This window comes from Camelus bactrianus, chromosome 4 (assembly GCF_048773025.1).
Source record: "Camelus bactrianus isolate YW-2024 breed Bactrian camel chromosome 4, ASM4877302v1, whole genome shotgun sequence".
NCBI classification, from domain to species: domain Eukaryota; kingdom Metazoa; phylum Chordata; class Mammalia; order Artiodactyla; family Camelidae; genus Camelus; species Camelus bactrianus.
Genome location: NC_133542.1, coordinates 83544230 through 83572112, shown reverse-complemented (window position 1 = coordinate 83572112; position 27883 = coordinate 83544230). Strand labels below are relative to the sequence as shown.

The 27883-nt window shown below is 36.4% G+C and overlaps 2 protein-coding genes across 5 annotated transcripts in view; one reads left to right on the top strand and one right to left on the bottom strand.

Moving 5' to 3' along the window:
- The window catches only part of ZNF484 (zinc finger protein 484), a 35274-nt gene extending 15652 nt beyond the window's left edge, over nt 1-19622 (top strand). For both annotated transcript variants that reach the window (XM_045504634.2, XM_010967491.3), the window contains 2 exons: nt 123-218; nt 2018-19622. In XM_045504634.2, coding sequence (XP_045360590.1) covers nt 123-218; nt 2018-4332 — 2411 coding nt within the window. In that variant the 3' untranslated portion in view covers nt 4333-19622. The remainder of the gene's footprint in view (nt 1-122; nt 219-2017) is intronic.
- Nucleotides 19623-23867: 4245 nt separating this feature from the next.
- The window catches only part of MFSD14B (major facilitator superfamily domain containing 14B), a 67517-nt gene continuing 63501 nt past the window's right edge, over nt 23868-27883 (bottom strand). For all 3 annotated transcript variants that reach the window (XM_074362986.1, XM_074362985.1, XM_074362987.1), the window contains exons 11-12: nt 26321-26463; nt 23868-25642 (exon numbers count right to left, since the gene is read on the bottom strand). In XM_074362986.1, coding sequence (XP_074219087.1) covers nt 25388-25642; nt 26321-26463 — 398 coding nt within the window. In that variant the 3' untranslated portion in view covers nt 23868-25387. The remainder of the gene's footprint in view (nt 25643-26320; nt 26464-27883) is intronic.

Genomic DNA, 27883 nt, shown 5'->3' with positions numbered 1-27883 from the left:
AACAATTTCTTCTGGGTATTATGAGTGTACTTCCGTTTCCCTATGAACTTTTCTGAAAAGTAAATGGAGTGCTTTATTGTATGACGTCTGAAGTCAAGTCTTCTGTCACTTCCTCCTGCTAGGGTGTCAAGTTCCCAAACCGGAAGTCATGTTCACCTTGGAGTTGGGAGAAGAGCCTTGTATGTTGGACGATGGAATCTCCAGCCAGAGCTGTCTAGGTGAGTAGGAAACCAAAGCATAGGAGACAGTGGAACTGAACTGAAGTTGTGCCGGCAGAGGCTGGCAGCTTTGAAGTGCTATTAACATGATGTTTCTCTAATATCCTGAACTTTCGGAACCACATGGATAGAGTTGATATTGGCCCCTTGGAAATCTAAACGTCATCCCCACTGCAGGCTGCTTCCAATATCGGTGTATTTGCTTGACTTCTTTAAAAAAAAATTTTTTTAATTGAAGTATAGTCAGTTTACAATGTTGTGTCAGTTTCTGGTGGACGGCGTGCTTGCCTTTTGAGGAGGGATGTGCTACAGCTACTCGTGATTTTTGCTTGTTTTCCCTTTTTTTTTTTTTTTTTTTTACCTTTTTTATTCTTTTTACCTCCACCAAGGTCTTAAATCCTTTTCTTACTCATTCAGATACTCATAGATTTGCTTTTGCAGGGGTGGAGTAAATGGGGTTGTTTGTTTGTTTATTGAATTTATTTTTTGAATGGTGGTGATGCAGGAAAACCAGATGTGGCGTGTGAGGAGGGCCGTGTGCCAGGTCTTGGTGGAGCCCCTGGGACGTGCCCTGCCAGGTGTGGGTCCTTGGCTTCGCACAGGAAAGAATTAAAATGCAAGTCATAGTGGATTAAAAGTAGATTTACTTAGAGAGGTGTACACTCTATATGCAGAGTGCAGGCTGTCTCAGAAGGCAAGAGGAAGGCCAGGAAGTGCAGGGTTGGGTGTTTCATTTGAAGTAAAAGTAGATACACATGCCATAGACAGAGTGCGGGCTGTCTCAGAAGGCAAGAAAGAGAGCGGCCTTGGTTTGCTTTTTTAAAAAAAAATTACTGTGGGTCACACTACTGCCTGTTTCTTTTCATTTTCTCTCTTTTTCTTTAATGCTTCAGAATTGTCTTCTAGAGATGGCCTTAATTTACCATCTCACATGCCTCTCTTACTGTTGACTTTGAGAGTACCATTACTTACCTTTGGGGGCAGCTTTTTGTTGTATGTGACATTAGTAATTATGCTTTCAGACATTTTCTTCTGTCGACTGATATAAATGCACAACTTTCAGTCTCTGCTTCAGATGAGTTGGCCCTTTCTTCTGTTACATGCTTCCAATTAGGTGCATGTAACTGCCCCCTAGCTGAGCATAAAGAATTGAATTATAGACATTTACCCTTTGTAATGCTAAAGCTCATTCAGGATGCCTGATGCTACAAGAGTTTTCTATACATAAATAAATCGGTGTTTCGGGCACACTGGCTAATAGGGGAAAGAGAAAGCTGGGAGATTAGCGAGGATTTATAGATGAAGGAAATAAGAATCTAGACTTAGAAATACTTCTTTTCAGCCACATAGTTTGTCCCTTTGTTCTTCTGACACCTTATTATATAGTTTTGGTTTGAATCTCATCTTCCCCAGTTACTAAATATTTGGTTTGGGCAAATTACTTAACTCTTCTGTGGCTCAGTTTCCTCATCTGTGAAATAAGGACAGTAATAATGCCAACAGCAAAGCATTGTGATGATGTTTAAATGAGGTGACATTTAATGCCTGGCACGTCTAAATGCTAGTGTTTATCATATAGTTAAATGTAATATAAGTGCTCATTTTATTATTGCATATTATTATGTATAAAGAGATTATAGCACATATAGTTATTCATGTTATGTATTTACCTATATTTATTATTCTATTTATATAGAACCTCTCCCATTTCTCTGTGTTTTACCTTAAATCCACTTTGTGTATTGTCCCTCCTACATTCTGTTAACTGTTCTTTGTGTGTTTTATCTTTTCTTTTTTAGATCAGAGTGTTGGTTTCAAAACATCACAACAGGGGATGTCGGAAGAAGTTTCCGTCCATTCTGAGAGAATGAATCTTTTCACAAGAGATGACCCATACTCCGTTCTAGAAGAATTGTGGCCGGATGGTGAACAGACAGGGAAATGTGAGGAAAATCAGAACAAACAGTTAAGTCATGTCACCTCCATCGACAAAGACACACTAGCTAATGAGGACTATGAATATAATGACAGTGGGAAAATATTTCATGTAAACACATACCTTGTTCCTTCAAGAAAAGGACTCCATAATTATGACTCATTCCGAAGGAGTTTGAAGCCTATTGTAAGCTTATGTAGTTATAATAGAAACAGTGCAACAGAAAATTTTGATAAAATTATTCGATATGGTAATATTTTCCCTCATATGAATTCTCATGCAGAGACAAATGCCTGTGAATATAACCAGTATAAGAAACTGCTGAGTCAAATGCAAGTTCTCATTCAACATCAAAAAATTTATGCTGGGGAGAACCTCTGTTTATTTTCTGATTTCATAAAGCTTTTTTCCCATAAATCACACCTTTTTGCACATCAAAGGATTTATGCTGAAGAGAAACATCATGAGTGCAGCAACTGTGAGACAGTCTTCTCTCAGAAGCCCCAACTTGCTGGGTCCCAGAAGGTTTATACAGGAGCGAAACCCTTTATATGCACTGAATATGGGAAGGACTTTTCCCTCCATTCAAACCATGAGGAAACTCATACCGAAGAGACTGACTGTATATGCAGTGCGCATGGGAAGGCCTTTGTCCAGAAGTCAGATCTGTTCAGACATCAGAGAATGCGTCCCGGAGAGAAAAAAACCTATGAATACGGTGAATGTGGGAAAAATGTGTCTCAGAATTCAAACCCCAATGGACATAAAAAAGTTCGTCCTGGAGAGAAGCACTTTGAATGTACTGAATGTGGAAAAGCTTTCACTAGGAAGTCGACACTCAGTATGCATCAGAAAATCCACACGGGAGAAAAACCCTACGTATGTACTGAATGTGGGAAAGCCTTTATCCGAAAGTCCCATTTTATTACACATGAGAGGATTCATACTGGAGAGAAACCTTACGAATGCGGTGACTGTGGGAAATCCTTTATAAAGAAGTCACAACTCCATGTGCATCAGCGAATTCACACAGGAGAGAATCCCTTTATATGTTCGGAATGTGGGAAGGTCTTCACCCACAAGACCAATCTCATTATACACCAGAAAATTCATACTGGTGAGAGACCTTATAGATGTACTGAATGTGGGAAGGCCTTTACTGACAGGTCAAATCTCATTAAACACCAAAAAATTCATACTGGAGAGAAACCCTATAAATGCAGCGACTGTGGAAAGTCATTCACCTGGAAGTCCCGGCTCAGGATACATCAGAAATGTCACACTGGAGAGAGACATTACGAATGCAGTGAATGTGGGAAGGCGTTTATTCAGAAGTCAACACTGAGTATGCACGAGAGAATTCATAGAGGAGAAAAGCCCTATGTTTGCACTGAATGTGGGAAAGCCTTCTTCCACAAGTCGCATTTTATTACACATGAGAGGATTCACACTGGAGAGAAACCTTATGAATGCAGTGACTGTGGGAAGTCCTTCACTAAGAAATCGCAGCTCCATGTCCATCAGCAGATTCACACGGGGGAGAAACCCTACAGATGTGCTGAATGTGGAAAGGCTTTCACTGACAGATCAAATCTCTTTACACACCAGAAAATTCATACTGGCGAGAAGCCCTATAAGTGTGGTGATTGTGGGAAGGCCTTCACCCGGAAGTCAGGCCTCCACATCCATCAGCAGTCTCACACTGGAGAAAGGCGCTATGAGTGCAGTGATTGCGGGAAAGCCTTTGCGAGGAAGTCGACGCTAATTATGCATCAGAGAATTCACACAGGAGAGAAACCTTACATTTGTACTGAATGTGGGAAGTCCTTCATCCAGAAGTCGCACTTAAATCGGCATCGGAGGATTCACACTGGAGAGAAGCCCTATGAATGCAGTGACTGTGGGAAGGCCTTTATTAAGAAGTCACAACTCCATGAACATCATCGAATTCACACAGGAGAGAAACCATACGTGTGTGCTGAATGTGGAAAGGCCTTCACCATCAGGTCCAATCTTATTAAACACCAAAAAATTCATGCGAAACAGAAATCCCATAAATGCAGTGACTTTAGGAAAGCCTTCAGCTGGAAGCCACAACTCGGTATACATCAGAAACCTGACGCTGGGGAAGTAGGATGCCTAATGCCACAGTCATGGCGTGGGGATACAAAGTTGTGAGAAGCTATAGCTTGACTGAGAAGCAAGAGGTAACAAAAGTCAACTTTGTCTGGTCAGAAGTATGAGTACGTGGCTGATGCCCAGCTCTGCATGTAGGGGGAGACAAAAGTACTTAAGCAGTGTATTGTGGCCATGCTTGGTTACTCGACAGACACGGGGATTGTCAGGGCTCCTGCAAATAATAGTACACGTGCAAGGATTTGACTTGGCAGTTTTTCCTATTTCACATTTTGGATAAGCAGCTTTATAAAATCAAGGGTGTTGAATTTTTCATGCCGTGGGTAGCAAAAATATTCAATGTTTTGACCAAAATACTTTCTTAATGAATAGACTTCTGAGAAAAATCTTCATTGTCCAAGTGCCCTAAGGACACTGAGATCAAGGCAACAGTGCAGACAGTTCAGGTCTACAGTGAAGAGAAGCTAGATGTTTTTGTGAAAATTGACATTAAAGGTATGAAGAAAGGACTCTACTTTTTTTTCTTTTCTTTGGGAAGTCATTATTATGTATTGTTTATAATGCCTATTATTGTGGGCTATTTGGATTAATAAAGTTTAAATTTACAATTTGGCTTTGAGATTGGCAAATTAGACCTGAGTATTCACAGGTAACCAGCCGTTAGGTCACCATTATATCTCCTTGTTTACTCATCCCCCTGCCATGGCAGCAGGTCGCTCACGCCCAGGAAATATAAAGTGCTCCCAGCCTGTTTCCCAAAAGTGATCAGTGATGGGTAGGCAGCCGCCCCATAGGGTGCTTGTCACACTAGAACTGGCCCTGAGATCACGGGGCTTGGCCACGGGTTAGAGTTAGCGCTCTGGGTTCTCAGCCTCTTCTGCAGACACCTGTATGTTTTACTGAGTTCTGTTTGAAAAAGAGCCAAATTAAGAAAGTGGGTTTTAAAACCTAGACTTCTTCCCTTTCAATTTTGTTAATACATTCTCTACGTTATTTGTTATGTTCTTAGTTTACTATGAGACAGTTGCCTTGCATTTCTTAGCAAGCGTGAAATGAGCTTGTTTTCTTAAAAGATACAACACGGCTGCGCATTTGGGTGAGCACTCCTGTCTCCTCTCAGGCTCCGTCAGTGAATCTGAATCAGTTGTGTTTTCAAATCGTCTATATTCTTAGACTTTTTTCTTTTATTCTGTCAGATACTGAAAGAAAGACATTCTAATCTTCCAGAATAATTGTGAATTTGTCTCTTTTTTCGAGCTGCCAATTTTTGTTTCTATATTTTAAGGCCTTATTTTTACATACTTTCAAATTTAAAAGTGCTCTACTCTTCCTGGTTAATTGAAACTTAATCATTAGGAAATGTCCCCTTTTTATCTCTAGTGATGCTTTTTGTCTCAAAATTTACTATGTAAGTTATTAATACAGTATACATACGTCACTTATTAAAGGTTAATGTAAATTAGTACTCACACTACTTTCTGTATCAGGTAAATAGTTAGAACATTATTCCCTTCTTGACATACGATGGTATTGGTGTCATGTGCTTTAATTCCATATGTAGTTGACATGCTCAATCATTGCTGTTTCAGAGTCAGCGTTCATTTAAGTTAATCCACATATTTACCTTTTTCATTACTTTTTTCCCCCTTCTTGTCCTTTAAGTTTCCTTCTAGAATCTTTTTTTTTTTTCCCCTAACTGAAGAACACCCTTTAGTGTTTCTTTTAGTGTATGTTTCCAGGTGACAAATTCTGTTTTTGTTTGTTGGAAAATGTCTTTATTTTGTTTTCATCTTTTAAAGATATTTTTCCTGAGTATAGAAGTGTCAACTGGCAGTTATTTTCTATTAGTATTTTGAAATATTTTGTTATGATTTGTCGTTCATCGTTTTGTGGAAAAGTTAGCTTCCAATCTAATTGCCTTTGAAGGTAATTTGCTTTTTAAAATTCTTTTCTCTCCTTTACAATTTATGTCTTATCTTAGGCTGTCAGCAGTGGGACAGTGAGATGCTTAGATACGATGTTCTATGTATTTATCCTATTTGGAGTTTGCAGTGTTTTTTACAATCTGTACCTTAATGGATTTTTTTGTTTGGTTGGTTTTTTTTTTGTTTGTTTGTTTGTTTTTTTTTGCACATTTGGGGAAATTTCTAGCTATTATTTATTCAAGTGATGCATCTATTTCATTATCTTCCTCTTTTTCTCCTAGTGATGACCTGACTGTCCAGATCCTGTTATCCTTTTGCTCTGGTTGTTGTTTCTCTTGGGTTTTGATGATGTCTTGTCTCCTCATGTACCTGGTGATTGTAAATCAACTGCCTAGACACTGTATGTTAAAAATTGCAGATGTAATTAGACGGTCTGGATGATACCATCTTTTAGAGAGGATTTGCCTTTGCTTCTAACACGTGCAGGCTAGGAGCACAAGCAATCCCTGATTGCCTTCCTCCAATCACATATTGAGTTTATTCAAAACTGGGCTTCAGTCCCTGCGAGGGCTTGTCTATTTTTTTTTTCCCACTCTTATTCCTAGGGGATACCCCATTGACTTACAAATTTGGGAGATCTATCAGGCCTCTCCTCCTTAGAAGGAACTTAATTCTACTGTTTGTCCCTTTAGTCCCACAAATTTGTAAAACAAACAAACAAACAAAAACAAGCACTGTCTTAAGCCTCTCTTGACCAGTATTTGCTTTAAGAATTAGCAAACACTTTTTAATCAAGAGTTCCAAATTCCAGAGGTTACATCTTATCTCTAAACTTATTCCTGCAGTTTCTCACTTTGGTAGCTCTCCAGTGCTGCCACAAAATTAAGTGTATTTCATACTTTCTTCCACCGTTTTCAGTTCTCGGAGTGCTGGTACAGGCCACCTGCTCTGCCATTAGCAGAAGTTTTCAATTCACTGAGCTAGCTATTCCTTTTTAAGGAATGCAGAGTCTGGAAGTACATTTTTTAAACTACCAAAACTTTCCAAGCTAACCTAAAAATGAAAGTGCTCTGATTTGCAGTATTACTTTACTCTTACTTTTTGTTCCTGAAAGCTAAGGCATCCACTCTTCTGTTAAAGGCTTTATAGACTTTGATACACACAAGAAATTTACTTCTGCTGGTGTCAAGTTGTATTATGGTAGCTGCCAAACTTTAACAAAAGGAGGAGACTGTCTAAGAGCCTCGCAGATGTCTTTAATAGTATTTTTTTTCCCCTTTGGATAATTAATAGAAAATTAAGTTAATGAAAATTGGTGTTAAGATTCCAGGGATTAGAAAATAACATAATTCTCAAGCTTTTTGTTCTCAGGTACATTAATAAAATACATTTCTACTTTACGAAGACAAAAAAAAAAAAAAAGAGCTACTTTACCTTTTGTAAATACACTATTAATCTCTAGGGGAAAGTAAGATTTTTTTTTTTGTTGACTTCCAGTTATCTCAAGAGGCACTTGGGAATTGGTTGAGGAATGGATGATGGGAAATTATCAGTGGAAAATGAGAGCTAAATCTTAAATAGGCGAACTTCAAGGTCAGTATGGATTGACTGGGGGCAATGTGGGATACGGACTTGACTAGGAAAGTAGTATGAGTTAGCCATGTCTTTTTATGCCAGTACTATGATATAGTTCATTTGTATTTATAGCAAAACTATTTTAAGACAGTTATACAATATACATTTTTTAAATGCACTTTATTTAATTTTTCATGAAGGAATCTCATTCTGTGAATTCAGTAAATGTAAGAAAACTTTTACTCAAGCCAGTATTTAATTATGCATCAGGTAATTCATAGCAGACAGGACTTCTTTTGTCTGATTAAATATGGGTAGCACGCAGTCACAAATAAATACTTCATTACGAAACTCATTTTGGAGAGAAAAACCTATAAAAGCAGTGACTGAAAGACACTATACCTGGAAGTTATCAGAAAATTTCTGCTAGAGCAAGATGAATATATTAAATATGGGAATAGCTTCATTCAGAAATGTTTTCAGTATTCAGTATTTATACGCGAGTAAAACTGTATATTTCTTGAAAGTGAAAAAGTCTTCTCACCAAAATCAGAACCAATTATAAGTTACTCCTACTACAGAAGAGCCCTATGATTATTGTATATTTTATGTCAAAAAGTCTTTGTCCATGAGTTACAGCTTACTGGGTATTAGGTAAATAATTGAGAAGAATAAATCTTCAAAGAACACATCATTTTCTTCAAATGCCATAAAATTCATACCAGGAGGAAACTATATTTGATACAGTGGAAGAAGCCTTTCTAGAAGCAAATTACACATGAAATATGATTCATTTTGTTTACTGGTTTAATTTCACACCCATGTCTCTAGAACCTATGGGGACAAATACACTAGACCAATGATCACCTTTCTTTTAATTAAAAAATATATATATTTAAACACCCGTGCACACACATAAAACTTTGATAAACATGACTTTTATATTTTAATCTCTTGAATTTTATACTTTCTCCATTCAGCAACTCCAGCCATCAACAGTCAACAGATAAGCAGTGTTGATGAACTTCTTGTAATTTTTTCTTTTTACTCACAATTGTGTAAAGACACATTCATATGTTACCATGTGCACATATATATGAGTGTGTTTCCATTGTCTTAAACTGGGATTATATCATATACACAGTTTTGCATCTTTTGCTCTCAACAGTACTATCAACCAACTGAAGTGTCCATGGTATGGACATGCCATAATTTGTTCCAGCACTTTACCACTGTTTATTCACATTTTTGTCACTAGGAAAAGTGATCTGATAACCATCTTCAAGAGGTGACATAGCATAGGGGTTAGTGGACAGGCATAACCATACCCTTACCTACTGGAGCTTTTTTTTCCTTTTTTTCTTCCCTGTAACATACTTCTTAGGAGTGAGACTGTTGGACTGAACAGTGTTTTCTCATTTTAATAGAAGTTGCTGAATTTCTCTGGAATAGGACTAGCATTTTGTATTTCTAACACTAGTATAAAATGTGCCCTTCCCCTCTGTTAAACATAGCTGTTACTTTTTAACTTAGCAGAGTTTTATGATTTCAAAGTGGTAACTAGTTTTATTTTAATTTGCATATTAATACGCCTCTTTAAATGTTTCTTAGCTACTTTCTTTGCTAATATGCAAGTTGCCTTTATAAACCATTTATTCATACATTTTTGTTTTTGGATTGTCTTGTCAATTTGTGACAGCTTTTTATATATTAAAGGTAGTAATTCCTTTAAAAAAAAAAAACCCTATTGCTTGTCCCTTGACCTTGAATATATTTTCCCATTCCCATTTTATTTTTTACATGTTTAAATACGCCCATCTATTCTTTTGCAGTTTCTGAATTTCTAGTCTTAGTTAAGCTTCAAGTATTATAAGATTTTTAAGTGTTTGTGCGTTTTTTGGTATATCTTGTGTATCTTTTGGGAAAGTGATTAATTTTTTTCTTGACTATGGATGGACAGTTGTAGGCACTGTTGGTTTGCTGAGCAATTCCAGGGCTCCTCTCTCACTACTTCATTAGCATCTTCTGAAGCTGATAGCGGCCAAGGGAACTGACTCAGGCCAGGAGAAGCCAAACACTGGTAGTTCTGGGGAAACCTTTGCTTTCTTAAGAAAAGGGACAGACTTAGCTGCTGCCATCAATTTACCCTTCCTGCCTTGTACGTGATGCTCAGGGCAGTCGTAACCTTTTCTCAACCACAGGGGAAAGGGCCAAAGACTCGGAGACGTGTCTTGACGTGTATTTAATCAACACTAGCAGCAAATTGTCTTCAGACTTTTGCTACGTGATAAAAATAGATATGTTTTTTATAAACTGTTGCGGGAAAGTGTAGTGTGAGAGGCTGATCACATCCCAGTGAAGGTCCTTGGCTTTGTGCAGGAAAGAATTCAAGAGTGAGCTGAAGTAGACTGAAAGGTTTATTCAGGGAGATACACACTCCATAGACAGAATGTGGGCCATCGCAGGAGGCAAGAGAGGCAGCCTGGAGGTGCGGGGTGGTTAGTTTTTGTGGGCTTGGTAATTCCATATGCTAATGAGTGGGAGGATTATTCCAGTTATTTGGGGGGAAGGGCAGGGATTTCCCAGAATTGGGCCACTATCCACTTTTTGGCCTTTTATGACCAGCCTCGGAACTGTGATGGCACCTGTAGGTTTGCCATTTAGCATGCATGTTACAATGCGTGTATAAGGAGGCTCAAGGTCTACTGGAAGTCAAATCTTCCAACCTCGTGGGCTTAGTTGGTTCCAAGCAATTTATGTCCTGTCCTCAATTGCTGTGTCATTGTTTTAATGGTAATGCCTTGCTGTCCTCTTGTCTCAAAACCATTCTATTTTAGGTTTCTCTTGCACCTGAAAATATGCCTAAATTTATTCAGGCATCAAAATGTATAAAGTAATCCATCTTTTTCTCTATTAAAATAAATAGAAAAGATATTTTAATACCTCAGTAAACTAGGTACCCCACAGAGACCTAAGTAAAGTAGAGAGATCACAAAGTTATACAAGATGTGTAATGGGTAAAAACAACCACAGATAATGGGTCAATCAATAGGACCAGGACAGAATACTACCTAGAGCAAATTATTTCCTAGTAAGACATAATTGATCAAAATTGAGGAAAAAACTGAAAAAAGTCAATAACCATAAAATTAATTGTAAATATCATTACAGAGCAATCATGTAAAATATACCAGGACTATAGGAAGCTACTTCTTAGGTGGGACACATAAACACTGAACTATAAAGGAAAAATTATAAATCTGACTTTTTGAAATTAAAAACTTATCCTTTGAAAGGCAGCGTTAAGAAAATGAAATAACAAGACATTGAATGGGAGAGAATATTTGCAATAGATATCTGACAAAAGATTTATATTCTGAAAATATAAATAAATTTACAACTCAAGTGTAAAAGGGCAGATAATCCAATAAAAAATGGCAGCAAATTCAAACAGATTATTCATGAAAGAAGATATGAAATAGCCAATAAGGACAGAAAGGGTTTTCAGCATTAGCCATCAGGGAAATACAAATGAAAATCAAAATGAAACACCTCTATATATTCATTAAAAAGACTAAAATTAATACTTCAATTAAAAATGGGGAAAAGACTAATAAGCATTAAAAAAGATTAAAATTAAAATGATTGACATCATCATGTCTTGGAAGATTTGGAGCAACTGGAACTCATACATAACAAGTGGGAATATAAAATGACACACTGTAAAGTAGTTTGGCAAATTCTTAAACAGTTAAATATAAAACTACCATACAACCCAGCCATCCTATTCCTGTATTTAACCTAGAAGAAATAAAACTTATGTCAGTACAAAGGCTTGTACATGAATACATAGCAGCTTTATTCATAATAGCCTCAAAATGAAAATAACCCACATGTCCATCATCACGTGAATGGATAATCAAAATGTAATATATTTATAAATGAATACTATAATACTATTTGGCAATAAGAGGGACTATACTAATATGTGTAACAACATAAATAAATTAGAAAGTCATTTTGAGTAAAAGAAACCAGACAAGAAAGAATATTACATACTGCATGATTGTATTTATGTGACATTCCAGAAATGCAAAGTATTAAATAGTGAAGTGACAAAAAACAGATCAGTGGTTGCCTGGGACTAAGGGCAAAGGGAGGGATGGCCAGCAAAAGGATACAAGGCATCTTTGGAGGATGACAAAAATGTTCTGTATTTTTATTGTGTTGGTGTACACAACTGTCAAAATGCATTGAATTGAACACAATGGATGCAGTTTATTGTATGTAAATTATATCAATAAAGTTGATTTTAAAAAATAACATGAAAAGATGGATTTATATATGAATTCAGTTAACATTTAAAGAACAGATCATTTTTTTAAACATTTTTTATTGTTATAGTCATTTTACAATGTTGTATCAAATTCCAGTGTAGAGCACAATCTTTCAGTTATATATGAACATACATATATTCATTGTCACTTTTTTTTTTTTTTTTTGCTGTGAGCTACCACAAGATCTTGTATATACAGTATAACCTTGTTCATCTATTCTACATTTTGAAATCCCAGTCTGTCCCTTCCCTAGCTGCCCTCTTGGCAACCACAACTTTGTATTCTATGTCCATGAGTCTGTTTCTGTTTTGTATTTCTGGTTTTTTTTTTTAGATTCCACATATGAGCGATCTCATATGGTATTTCTCTTTCTCTTTCTGGCTTACTTCACTTAGAATGACATTCTCCAGGAATATCCATGTTGCTGCAAATGGCGTTACGTTGTTGGTTTTTATGGCTGAATAGTATTCCATTGTATAAATGTACCACATCTTCTTTATCAAGAACCGATAATTTTATAATTCAAATTCTTCCAAGTCCTAAAGAAAGACAGTGTTTCCCATTTTATATTTCTTTTCATCGCTGCATTGCAGTTTGCCATGACCATGACCATCGTAGTAAATACAATACAAAAACAATTATTGACTCATGTCCCTTATGACTATAGAGGCTTTTATCAGATAGAATCTCACAGTACATAATGAAAATTAGTAATGATTTTAATTCTAAAATTCAAGAGTAACAGAATATCAAGAAATTAGAATAATTCAATTTAAAAAAGTTAAAAAATTAGGATAATTAGCTAGTTTAAAATTTTAAAAAGGCAATATATTTGTATCAATATTTACTGCAAAATATTTGATTAATACATCATCTTTGCTAATAAAATATGTATGGTAGAAAACTACTTAAATACTGTTATTCTCTAATAGCAACAAAAAATATTTAAAATGAGAATAAATGGTTGAATTAAAATCAGTAATTAGGGACTTCTGCTGGTACCATTATTATTTAACATATTATTAGAAAATAGGGCATATAAATTAAAAAAAGATGAAAAGTGCAAATATTGATACAAACTTTGGAAATAGAATTAAAAATAGATTCTAGTGGCAGATGCTTTAAAACAGCAGACATGCCACTTAATTCTGTGAGAAAATATAATTCATCTTTTTATTATTAGTAATATATGCACCAGCTTAAAATATTTAAAACATTACAAAAGAATATGCAGTAAGGCCATCACCACAGCTTCACTGTCCCCACCCACGTTCCTCTGCCAATTACGATCTTTGAAAATGTAAGCAGAAAACAGGCGTGGCTTGGTAATTAGTCTATGTATGAGGACACATACATGTGTATCACTTATTTTTTAAATGTTATTTGTATATATTCTATATGTATGTTAATAATGGGTGTACCATTATTATTTACTCCATCACATTCTGACGGGCATTTATTTGTATCTAGTATTTTTACATGTCAGAAAGTGTATAGTTTTAATAACAAAGATTTCCAGGTTGGGGATATCTTAAATTTATACATCATAGAAATTAAAAGATAGTCAAAAATTTCTGACAGTCTGATAAGTGAAAAGGATAACTATATATACATATTTTAAACTATATTTTAATATGAATGTGGTATAATATTGTGTGGGTTTTTTTTTTTTTTTTTTACTGTCAACTGCCTGCTCATTTTCTTTGCCTGTTGTTTTCCTGTTTCTTTGTTGATTCCATATATTTAGGAAATGATCCCTTTGTTACACGCTTTGCATGTGATTCTCACTAATCTGTCATTTCTCTATTGATTTCGCTTCTGATATATTCAGCTATGCATTTTTCTTTCAAATTTTATTTTGATAGCATTTCAGATTTAAAGGAAATTTGAAAGAAAATTACAAAATTACCATATATCTTTTACTCAGGTTCACCAAATATTAATATTTAACTACATTTATTTCAACTCTTTCCTCACTAACACATGCATATATGAAAAAGCACACAAACGCATCATGTTTTTTCAACCTTTGAGAGTATGCTGAAGACATGATTCCTCTTTTTCCCAAATTTTCCAATTTTTATTTCCTAAAAGCAAGGACATTCTCCTATATAACTACAGCACAATTACCAAAACAGAAATTAATATTAATTCAGTGCTATTACCTAATCCACAGAAACTTATTCAAATTTTGCCACTTGATCAAATAACATACTTTATTGCTATAGCAAATCCTAGGTTGTTTTACATCATTATCGCGTGTTTTAGTCTCCTTTAATCTACAACAGCTCCTCGTTTTATGTGCTTTGTGACCTTTTTAATGAAGAGTAGGGACAAGTTATTTTATAGAATATCTTTAATTGTTTTTGTCTGGTGTTTCCTCATAATTAGATTCTGATAATTTTATTTCAAGAAACCATATAAATGATTTTGTGTTCCAAGTTCATCATATCAGAAGGCATAAGATATTGATTTACTTTATTACTGGTTTTATTAACTTTGATTACTTCTTAAGGGTGATGTCTGCCGAGTTTCTCCCTTGTTAAGTTTCTGTTTTCCCTTATTATTAATAAGATCCCTGGGAGGGAGAACCTTTGAGACTACGTAAATATCTTTCAACTCCTCAAGGATTCAACCACTACACTTAGCATTTGCTGATGCTTTTGCCTGAATCAATTATTCTGATGGTTGCAAATGATAACTTTCTAATTCCATATTTTAATGCATGTGTTAGATGACTTTCTACTTTTAAAAATCTGTATGTTATTTTTATTTTCCAGCTTTATTGAATCATAATTGATATGTAATGTTGCATAAATTTAAGGTATACAATGTGATGATTTGATACACATATATATTGTGAAATGTTTACTATTGTAAGGTTAGTTAAAACTTCCATTATCTCACATAATTTCTTTTTAAGATCTACTCTTCTAGCAACTTTCAAGTATATAATGTAGTATTGTTAACTACAGTTACCATGATGTACATTAGATCCCCAGAACTTATTTGCTCTTATATGGGAAGTGTGTACCCTTTGACAAATTTTCGTTCCCTGTGGCCCCCAGCTCCAGCAACCACCATTATACTCTGTTTCTAGGACACTGGCTTTATCCAATTCCACATATAAGTGAGATCATACAGTATTTGCATTTGTCTGGATTATTTCACTTAAGATTATGTGCTACAGACCCATCCGTGTTGCTTCATACAGCAGGATTTCCTTCTTTTTCTAAAAATGTGTGTATAATAGCCCATTGTGTGTGTGTGTGTGTGTGTGTGTGTGTAACATTTTCTTTAACATTGATCTGTTGATGGACACTTAGGTTGTTTCCATACTTTAGCCAATGTGAATAGTGTTGCAATGAACATGAGAGTGCAGATATCTCTTCAAAATAATCATTTCATTACATTTGGATGTATAGACAAAAAGTTTGAATTTCTAGGTCATATCAAAGTTCTGTTTTTAATTTTTTAAGGAATTCCTATATGGCTTTCCATAGTGGCTGTGCCAATTTGTATTCCCACCAGAAGTGCACAAGAGTTCCCTTTTCTCCCCATCCTTGAAAACACTTGTTCTCTTTGTTTCTTTTTTATAATCATTCTAACAAGTGTGAGGTAATACCTTGTGGTTTCTATTTGCATCTCTTCCCAATAATAAGTTATGTAGAGCATCTTTTCATGTACATGTTGGCCATTTGGATGTATTCTTTGGGAAAATGTCTATTCAGATCCTCTGCCCATTTTTTAATGGGATTGTTTCTTTTCTGCTACTGAGTTGCACAAGTTCTTTCTATATGTTGGATATTAACTCCTTATCCTATATATGATTATCAACTATTTTCTCCCATTCTGTAGTCTGCCTTCTCATTTTGTTAATTGTTTATTTTGCCTTTTAGTTTGATGTATCTCACCTTTTGACTTTTGCTTTTATTGCTTGTGATTTAAAAAAACGTTGCCAACATCTATGTCAAGAAGCATCTTTCCTCTGTTACCTTCTAAGAGTTGTATTATATAAGCTCTTACCTTTAGTCTTTTGCCCCATTTTGAGTTAATTTTTGTGAGTGGTGTGAGGGAGGAGTCAAATTTTATTTTCCTGTATTTGGTTATACAATTTTCCCAACACCAAGTGTTGAAGACTATCCTTTCCTCATTGAGTATTCTTGATTCCCTTGTCAAATAGTATTTGACTTAATATGTGCCTGTTTATTTCCAGGTTGTCTATTCTGTTCCATTGATTGATGTATCTTTTTTTATACCAATACCATATTGTTTTTGTTACTATGGTTTTGAAATATATTTTGAAATCAGGGAGCATGGTGCCTCCAGCTTTGATCTTTCCTAAGATTGCTTTGGATCTTTGGGGTCTTTTGTGATGCCATACAAATTTTAGAATGATTTTATCCATTTGTGTGAAAAATGCCATTGGAATTTTTATAGAGATTACATTGAATCTCTATAGACGGCAGTGGGCAATATGGCTATTTAAACAATATTAATCCTTCTGATCCATAGACACAGGATATCTTTCCATTTATTTGTATCTTCTTCAATTTCTTTCATCAGTGTCTTATTGTTTTTAGTGTACAGATCTTTCATCTCTTTGGTTAAATTTATTCCTAAGTATTATATTGTTTTTGATACTATTGTAAATGGGATTAGTTTCTTTTTTTTTTTTTTTCAGATTGATCACTGGTGATGTATAGAAATGTAACGGATTTTTCTGTATGCTGATTTTATATCCTGGAACTTTACTGAATTTATTTATTAGTTCTAATAGTTTTTTGACAAAGTCTTTAGGATTATTTCAATATAAAATTTGTCATTTGAAAACAGACAGTTTTACTTCTTTCTTTCTAATTTGGAAGCCAATTATTTCTTTTCCTTGGCTAATTGCTCTAGCTAGGAAATCTAGTACTATGTTGAAAAAGAGTGGCGAGGGTGGGCACTCTTGTCTTCTTTCTAGTCTTAGAGAAAAAGCTTTCAGCCTTTCACCATTGAGTAATATGTTAGCTGTGTGCTCATCATATACGGCCTTTATTATATTGAGATACATTCCTTCTATACTCAATTTGTTGGGAATCTCTATCATGAGAGAATTATTTTTGAATTTTTCAAATGCTTTTTCTGCATCTATTGAAAAGATTTTGTGATTTTTATCTTTCCATTTATTTATGTGGCGTGTCATATTTTTGACTTGTGTATGTTGAGTCATCCTTGCATCCCAGGGATAAATCTCTCTTGATCATGGTGTATGAGCCTTTTCATGTGCTATTAAATTGACTGGCTAATATTTTTATAAGATTTTTTAATCAATATTCATCAGAGATGTAGTTTCTTTTCTTGTATTGTCTTTACATGGCCATAATAGTGAGGGCATATGTGGGTGAGGCACATGAACAGTCGTTGTTCTGACCATCCAGAGTGTAAAGGCTTGTAATTTGTGGGGCACTGTGTAAGATACTCAGATAGGTTTTGCCTCACTAGTTGGGCAATTTAGCTCTGTGCCAAATGATGCTCTGGTCCTGTCTAAAAAACTTTAGGAGAAAGATCCTAGGGGATCAAATGTTTCCAAGTAACTAAACTGCATTCAAGAACAAGTATCAAGGGGGTTGGGTATAGCTCAGTGGTAGAGTACATGCTTAGCATGCACAAGGTCCTGGGTTCATTCCCCACTACCTCCATTTAAAAAAAAAAAAAAGGGAAGAGAATTGTCAGGCTTAGATATCTCTTCGGGGCCAAGGGTGATCAAGCCTCTCCTGGGTTCAGAACATCTCCAGCCCAACAAATCTGAGGATCCTAAAAAAACTGTCAGCTATCTTGTTTCCTGAAGACCACCATGTGTGGATTGCCTGGATGTTGCATCCCCTGTTGCTTGTGTATGTAGTGGAAAAAAAAAAAAACAAACAAAAAAACGATATGAGTGACATCATATGGTATTTTTCGTTCTCTTTCTGGGTTACTTGACTTAGAATCACATTCTCCAGGGCCATCCATGTTGCTGCAAATGGTGTTATTTTGTCTTTTTTATGGCCGAGTAGTATTCCATTGTATAAGTATACCACAATTTCTTTATCTAGTCATCTGTCGATGGAACATTTAGGCTGCCTCCATGTCTTGGCTATTGTAAATAGTGCTACTATGAACATTGGGGTGCAGGTGTCTTTTTGAATTAGGGTTCCCTCTGGATATATGCCCAAGAGTGGGACTGCTGGGTCATGTGGTAAGTCTATTTTTAGTCTTTTGAGGAATCTCCATACTGTTCTCCACAGTGGCTGCAACAAACTGCATTCCCACCAGCAGTGTAGGAGGGTTCCCCTTTCTCCACAGCCTGTCCAGCATTTGTCATTTGTGGATTTTTGAATGACGGCCATTTTGACTGGTGTGAGGTGATACCTCATTGTAGTTTTGATTTGCATTTCTCTGATGATTAGTGATAGTGAGCATTTTTTCACATGCTTATTGATCATTTGTATGTCTTCCTTGGAGAATTGCTTGATCAGGTCTTTTGCCCATCTTTGGATTTTTTTTTTTTTTCCTTCAGCACTTTAAATATGTCATCTCAGTGACTTCTGGCTTCCAAGATTCCTGCTAAAAAAAGAATCTGCTCATAATCTTATTGTCAATCTCGTCTGTGAAAAGCTGCTTTTCTCTTCTTGCTTTAAAAGATTCTTTTTGTCTTTCACTTTTGACAATTTATTTATAATGTGTGGTTCTCTTTGGTTTTAGCCAACTTGGAGTTCATTGAGCTTCATGGAGTTTAGATCCATGTTGTTCCTCAAATTTGGTAAGCATTTGGCTGCTAAGCCTTCAAATCTGTTTCCTTTCTCTCTCTTATTCTGGGTTGGCCATAATATAATGTAAATTGGTCCACTTGATGCAGTCCCAAAAGTCCCTTTGGCTCTGTTTACTTTTCTTTAAATTTATTTGTTTCTCCTGAGATTGAGCAATTTCAAATGTCCTGCCTTCAAGTTTACTGATTCTTCTGTTTGAGTGTGTTGTTGAATTCCTCTAGTGATTTTTTTCAATTCAGTTGTTTTTCAGCTCCAGAATTTCTTTTTAGTTTTTTCTTTTCTTCTTCTTTTTTAAAAAATAATTTCTATCTCTTCAGGATAAACTCATTTTGTTTATGTATTGGTCTCCTGATTTCCTTTAGGTCCTGGTTCATGTTTTCCTTGAGGTTTTTAAGACAGTTTAAAAAAAATTCTTCGTCTAATAGAATACAGACTTATGGTTGCCGGGGGGGAGGGGGTGGGAAGGGGTAAACTGGGAGTTCGAGATTTGCAGATACTGACTGGCATATATAAAATAGATAAACAAGTTTATACTGCATAGCACAGGGAAATCTATTCAGTATCTTATAGTAGCTTACAGTAAAAAAGAATATGAAAATGAATATTTATATGTTCATGTGTGACTAAAGCACTGTGCTGTACACCAGAAATTGACACAACATTGTAAACTCACTATACCTCAATAAAAAAATTGTCTAATATATCCATTGCCTTTGTTTCTTCAGGATGTGTCACTTTATTTCCTTTCAGTGGTTCATGTTTGTTTTTGTTTTTGTTTTTGTTTTTGAATGCCTGTGGGTTGTGTTTTGTTTTGAAAATGGGCATTTGAAAAAACAGCCACAGTTTTGCAGACTGGTTCTTTGCGAGCAAAGACCTTCACTAATGAGCTGGATCTGTTCTGAGTGTTGCTGTCACCCCAGGGTAAAGGGTTAGGTCTTCTCAGGTCTCTTCTATGCATGTATCTTTCCTGGGCCTGCTTTCCCCTCCCCCCTTAACTCCCCATAGATACTGCTACTTTTAAAGGTTAATTTCCCAAAGAGTCTCTCCCCAACTTCTCTTTGGGGCCTCAGATGCTCTATTGTATTTCTTCACCAATCATCTCTTGCCCCAGGTGTCTGTGAGTCCCCAGCTTTCAAAAGCAATGCTTTCTGTTTTCCATGGCTTTTCCCAGAGAAATTCAAACTATGCTACTTCCCCCAGCTGAGCTCTCAATTCAAAGAAACAGAGACCAATTTCTCAGGTGGCCCACAAACATGTTAGAATGTTGCAAATAGTCTACTCTGCACCCTCCTTTTTGATGGAGAGACTCGGGAACTGGGCTGTTGCTTCCTTTAGACCATACTGCGCTGTATCACACCAGGAAATTGTTGAGACAAACTGAGTAAAAGCACCATTAAGTTTCCTAGTATTTAGAATGTGGCTTTTTATCGACTGGGCATTCACTTGATTGCTGTAGTCCTTTAATTGTTTTCCAGGGCTCCTATAAATTTAGTTTAGCCCATCAATAGGTGTTTTTTTTCATTTGTTTGTTTGTTTTCATGTTTTCATGGAAGAAAGAGAGCCTGGAACTTCCCAGTCTGCTGTCTTGTTAACAGCACTCTACATTATAATATCTGTGATCAGTATTCTAGCTCGTTTATCCCAATGCTCACCAGTGGTTTCAACTGTCAATGTGAACACAGGCTTTAGGCCTCCCTCATAGTTCCCCACCAGGAGTCAAAATGAAATATGTGGGTTTTTTTTTTTTAAATTACTATTTAAAATTTTTATATAATTTTTAAAGGTTACACTCCATTTACAGTTTTTTATTTGAAGGTTAAGTTTCAGATTAATTTAAAGAAGTAGAGACAACCATCACTGCAGTGAAAAATCAACACAATTTATACCTTTAAAAAAATTTCAGAAATACCAAATCAGGCAAGCTTCCAAAATTCAGAGTATTAAAAAATGCAAGTGTAGCTGCCCAGACAGATATAGCCCCTAGAAGACGGTGAATTTGGAGATACTGAACAGAACCAAAGGAATTTGAAACTGAAAGGGAGATTTGTCTGAATTAGCAGACCAATTCTTTCATTTTATAAATAAGGCAAGTGGGCAGACATTGAGCTCAGTCAGCTAGATGGGTGGTGCTTCTAATTCCTGCTGCGATTTGCAACAATGTATATTTAAGCTACAAGGAGATAACTAGCCAAAACACATTAAGCCCACTGACTTAGAAAAACATTTCAAGACCAATACACATGGTGCGGTGAAGTTGTACTGAAGCACAGCTGCACACCTCACATATTTAAGAGATTAAATGGAAAGAATCTCTCAAGGACTTTAATGCTCAGTTTTGATAAACACAATCGAGTTTCCATCCAGTTTTCTGATGTTTAGCAAAATGTACTAGCTTTAAAAAATGTATATTCTTCAACTTTCTTCTATACTTTTTTTGGCCTTTCGTAACTGAGCACTGGTTTTTTTTTTTTTTAATGTAAGTAGTGTGATGTTACACACATTTTAGGAATAAACAAAATCCATATTTCAGTAACTCAGTGTATGTATACAATTAAAAGCTATCAAAATACGCTTTTCACTGGGAAAAATAAATAGAACGGACAAATGGATCTACACAAAGTAGAAGTTAACTTTAGTAGATTTCAATGTAGGAATAACAAGCATATTTGCCCTCACTCCCCCAGAGCTGCTCATCTTCAGAGTTAAGATATAAAACATATTTTAAATTGAGATAATTATGTTGACATTTGTTTCTCACTCCACATCATCTTTGGCCAAGGTCCGAGCACGTATAATTCTCTGATTGTTGGAACCATTGTCAGAAGTATCTGGGACGCTGGTGGTGGACGTTTGCGGTTAACACTTGGAGTAACCACTATGGCTGTCCACACACAGCAACTGCGTTCGTCAAATGGTCTATATCCTTCTCATAGTCACCTTGGGCTAGTAACTCTTCAGCAAGCTGTCTTTCTTGGAGGAAGAATTTCTGAGCAGCTTCAACATCTTCAAGGTCAGGTAACTTGAAAAGTCTTTCTTCCCTTGGGAAGCTTTTGTTTCTTTCTTCATTTTCACAACCTGTTCTTGAAGTTGGTGTCACTCTATCAAAGTAGATGTAGTACCTAATGAAAAGTGCCCCTGCCCAAGATGGTGCTGTTCTGGCCCACTATCTTCTCTCCACGGAGGAGTGGGGTGGGTGGAACAAATACCTTTCAGCTTTGTTTACTCCAACAGGACTTTAACAGAACTTCTGTGACAATTGAGTGAAATAATGACGAAATGTAGAACAAGGCAAATGGAAGCTATTTTTGTAATCATCATCATCCCACTATATCCATCAAAATTCTGGAGTTAGTCCAGTGACAGGCATTTCAGAAGATGATGGGGAACAGTCAGGAGTGATGCACAGAGACAGAGCATCAGGAGTTTTTGTTTTTTCCCCCCAACAGGGCCTTTGTCCTAGTCATCCTATGCCCCTACCTCCTAGAGCAATGCCTGATACGTATGGTTGGAACCCTCAATAACTAAGAGTCAAATGACTGAGCGAGTTCCCTGGAAAGGACTAAATCACTCTAGCATTCTGGGTAGTTCCTTGGGAGCCCACTTACTCTGCTAAGAGCTAAGGAGTCTAGTGGACATTTATGTTTTTAGGGTTATTCAGTTGTCTTGCAACCTGGTGGCCTCCATGGAGTGATTATGAAAATACTTGTCTCTTGGGATTGGAAAATTGACTCCTTTTTTGTCCTGAAGATTTTTTTTTTTTTTTTTTGTATCTGAACATTATTAGGGACAGCCCCATCCTTTGCCCAACCTGTGCTCTGCATTTTTAGGTAGTAGGATGTTCGAGATTACTCTTCTCTGGGGTCCCTCTACTTGCTGGGGCAATGCAATGGATTGGAGTCAGTTTTTCCCTATTCCTCCTCTTCAGGAAGGGAATAATGTAATTTTTATTTGAATTGCTATTGTTAGGTTTACTTTCCCCCACAAAATTATGCAAGCTTATCAGTGCTACACCAAGAATAAGGGTCTTAACACTCACTGAGAACACTGGATCCACACCCAACTGGAAGATGAAGTATATTCATTCACTCAATATTCTAAGAAATGGCATCTGAAAATTAATGAAAGTGATTTTTAAAAAAAATTGTAATAAATTCACTGAATTTTGGTCACTTGAAAACTCAGGGAAAGTTTTCTATGGTAGATTCTAAATCTATTCAGACAAAAGGCTTTTTGATTCTTCTTAATTACAAAGCAATAGCCATATAACAGAAAATTCATATGGCATTTTTCTTTCATATTTTCTTTACCTATTCAACCAGTAAGAGACACTTGGTCTGCCTCTACCTTCTGGCTATTGTGAATGATGCTGCTAATAAACATGTGTGCAAGTGTCCTGTTGTGTCCTCGCTTTTTTTTTTAAATAAAAAAGTTATCTCTTGATATCACATATGTGGAATCTAAAAAAAAAAAAACACAAATGAACTTATTTACAAAACAGGAAGACTCACAGACATACAGAACAAACTTATGGTTACCGGGGGGAAAGGGGGTGGGAAGGGATACATTTGGGAGTCCAAAATTTGCAGATACTAACTACTATATATAAAATAGATAAACAGCAAGTTTATACTGTGCAGCACAGGGAACTATATTCAATACCTTGTGGTAACCTAGAATGAAAAAGTATGAAAATGAATATATGTATGTATATGTATGACTGAAACATTATGCTGTACATCAGAAATTGACATAACATTGTAAACTGACCATACTTCAACTAAAAAAAAAAAATCTTTTTGAAGGGAGATTTTGAAATAAAACTTCTTTGAAAATACATATATCTTCTGCATTAGCTTAAGGACTAAAAACTTATTTCAGCTGAAAGTCACCCAAAGGAGAACCCAAAGATCAATGGTATTATCGGCTTTAAAGAAACACAAAATACCTAAAAGTATCCACTGAAACTTTATTATGCATTAGGAAGCTTAACTTAAAAACCAACAGCATAGTAAAAAGATATGTTATCTTTGTTCTTAGCAGAACAGGTTTCAAAATATATTTTCTTTTAAATGTATTCAGTCAGTACACAATCCTTTATAAAAGTTGTATATATTTTTTGTCAATACCTTCATTACATTTATAAATACAAGATTTACACAGCACCCCATCAAAAAAATTAAAACTGCTTATGAATATCTACATATATTTCATACCTATAAAACTTTCAAAGGAGTGCTCTGTTAAAGATGGGCCCTAGTTAATGGTCCACTTACTGGTGCAGCAAAATACATATAAATCTGTAAAGTTTTCTTTGTCCATAAAACATCTCAAAAAATTAGCAAGACACATTGTGAAACTGAGCTTCTTAAACCATCATATTTTAGAAAGGAATTTACTGGGCATATTCTCAATGAGATTTAAAAGGCAGATAAACAGATGGAAATAAAGACTGACTAAAAACAAATGCCTACATAGAGCAGTTAAGGCAGGGGTGTGATGAATGAGAACATTGAGAAGCAGGACACAGGAAATGTAGGTTGGAGCAAATAGTAATAATGCATTACGTTGAGTCTAAACTTGGATGTAAACTCCTCTGGTATCCAGCTATCAACTCTCATCCTCACTTCGGAATGTTTACATTGTTAAAAACTTCCTTAGAAGCACCCTCCCATTTCTATGTTGCTACCAGAACGCTTCAAGTGTATTTTTCTTCGGTAAAATCACCTTGGATCTGACTAAGACGTCAGGTCCAGGAATCTGAGTTGCTAATTCTTCCTGATTAGAATTTATAAAAAATTTCCCTTCATCTGGTAAAGGTTATCACTGATCAATATTATTAATGTCTAGAGGTGTATATGCTGAGTTTTGTTCCAGCCAAGAATAGGAAGTAGAGAGAAGGAAAGGAGAGTAGACTAGATTTTCGCTTGACCTTTGAACAAAGGCAATAGATCCCTGATACTGAGTGACTCTTAAAAGCAGCCACTCACAAAACACCCACGGGCTAAAAGGGCACAGGTCAGAGGAACAGGAAGGGAGAAAACATGGGATTTTTAATCTCAGATTTTGCCAGAGGTGGCAGTTGCACTACAATCCTGCATCTTCTACTAAAAAGGCCATGGGCACGCTTACTCTGGACTTATTAAAGTAAAGCCATCCTTTTTATCAGAGATGAATTTTTCTACTTGAGTTTCAAAGTTGAGACTCCATATAACTTTGAGAGTTGCATACTGATGCAGGGAAGTATTTCAAATCTTGTTCTCACATATAAACAGAAAGAAAAAGAATGGTAGAAAAGGAAGAGGAGGAGGACGGGGAGGGAGACAGAGGGATGGAGGTGGTTACTTCTCAAGCTTGGCCCTGAACGGTGCCGCTAGCAAGCATCTCCCCTCCAGCACCATGAAGTCCCCATGTGGTGTGGCCCCCCATGGCTCTGAGATGGTGTCTGCAGAGCCTCCCTTTCTGCAGTTCATAGCTCAGTGCACCGATTCCCAGGCTCCTCGAAGGAAGACAGTTCCCAGATGCTGCTGTCCTGCAGCAGTGGCTCGATGTCCTCACCACTGCCCCGCTCCGGGGCATTGTTGGTTAGGCTGCCACTGATGCTGCTGCTCTGTTTTTGAATTCCACTGCCTTTGCTGTATTCAGGGATGAATAAGGCAACCAGAAAAGACATAAGGACTATACATGCCCCAAACAAAAACGGTGGACCTGGGATGACAGCTCCCTGATGGGAAACAAATGAAGATGAAGAATTTGGTTAGTCTTTCAATCCAAAATTTGTCTTAGATGACCCAAAACACACACCACTGAGAAGTAAGTTATTTTCTCATAAGCAAATGTTTAAGTGTCACGGCAAATACTAACAAGAGTATGGGATTTGGAATATGATGGGGGCAACTAATTACTTCATTGTGCACCACTCCCCAACAGCTTAACTAAACTTGTAAGCAACAGCTGTTTGTCTCTAACCCCACCCTGTGACCTGAGATCATGTGCTCTGTACATGAACATTAATTCCAGTTTTATACAGAAACGTATATTAAATACAGCTTGGAAGCAAATAAATAGTAGAAAAAATACTCTAGCTCAATTTCTAGCTGGAATCTTAGGTCATTTCATATTTTATTTGGCCTGGGCTTCACCAGAGAACAGTATTGTGATCAGAGTAACTGTGTAGGTGAAAACAGAACCTGAACAAAGCTAAGACAAGTTTTTTACAGAAGATATTAAATCACTGAAATGATCCCTCCTTAATCCCGGTAAGCAATGAAACAGCACTTACTGCTGTCAAATACAACAGTAATGCTACAACAGTAAGAACACTGTCCAAATTTAAGGTCAGAAGATTTTGCTATAATCAGACATAATCACTATTATAGAATTAGACTTATTACCAAATTACCTGCAGGGCAGCATTGTTAGAATTCAGCTCTGGCTCCAACTCGGTCAGCTCCACGTGGAACACGTAGAATATGAAGCCATACAGCGCTGGCCCCAGGCCGTTACACAGTCCTCTTATCCCAGTTATGATGCCCTGGGCAACTCCTAAGTCAGGACAAGGAGAAGGGAGCCAGTTTTCTCACCAGAGCATCTCATGTTGCAGATTTACCAGTACTTTCTTAAAAGTTATGAAATACGGAGTCAGCCGGACTGAGTGGTCTGGGCTGAGGCAAGTAGACTGCAGGGACTTCAGCTATCACATTTTCACTTCATTGCACAAATGTTTTCTTGGTCTTCTATGTCCTTTTAATACTGTCGTCAGTCCCTGCCCTAAGATCTATACTGATATGAAATGACAGTGATGTTTCTGCAATCCCTTTGGGGCTGAATTCCCCCATAACAGCAGATCTTAATGTGGGAAGAAAAAATCTTAATATTCTCCATTTATGGGCCAATTTCCACTGCTCTGTGGATTGAGATTTTTCTCTTCTACTCATTGAGTGCTGCTTTTACATTAAAAATATGCCCTTTGCCTCTTGTCTCCCTGCCCATGTGTGAGCCCACAGCAGTCCTGACATGCACCTCCAGACAGATTCTGTTCCTCACGATGATCTCCATGTTCCAAGTCCATCTCCCTTACACCTGCACTGCAAAGTCCAGAAGTGCCAGTTTCTAGATAGCTGTTTTTTTTTTTTAACATGGCAGGTAAAAAATTAGCTTGAGCCATATGAGATGGAGGTTTAGGCAAGTCAAAAATGGTCAAATATAATTCAACTTAAGACAGTATGTTCTAATGAGTTTATATGCTGACATTTAGAAACACCTGTATTAATACATATAAGCATTTTAAAAAGGCAAAGAAAATTCATGCCTTGAGAGACAGGATCGTGTCTGTCAGATGCCAAGGCTAAGCTCATCCCCCCAGATAGCTCCTGCCTTCTGATGACCACAGCACCTCCCCGAGGCTGCACAGCCAGCCGAGTTACCATCATGAGGGTGACACACAGAATCTGTGGTCTTCAAATGACACTATTTAAAAGCAGATATGAATAAGATGGCTAATTTCTGATGTGGAAAAATAGGTGCAATGAATAAACTATCTTTTCCAATCTATTTTTTTATTGAAACTTTTTAAAGGTCTCTAAAGACATTCAAATTTTTTTCTTTTAAAATTCACTACTTTCTGACTACAGTCAAGTGAGCCACTAAGTGACAGAGAAGCATTAATTCTGGCAGAAGGACCTGCCTGAAAGGGAAGCCAAAGTCACAAGAAGGATCAAGAAAGAGTCTAGACAGCCCAGTACTACTCTCTACATAACCATCTTCATTTTGCCTCTCACTCTGCATCCAATTATCAAGAACTACAGATTTATTTTTTCTTCATCCTCTCAAAGAATCATTTCCTAAACTGAGTAGCAGACTTTGAGTGATTCCAAATTAAAGAAATTTTAGTGATTACAGTGATTAAAGAACTCATTCCTTTACTAGTCTATCATTATTTAACAGACATCTGTTAATAGTAAAT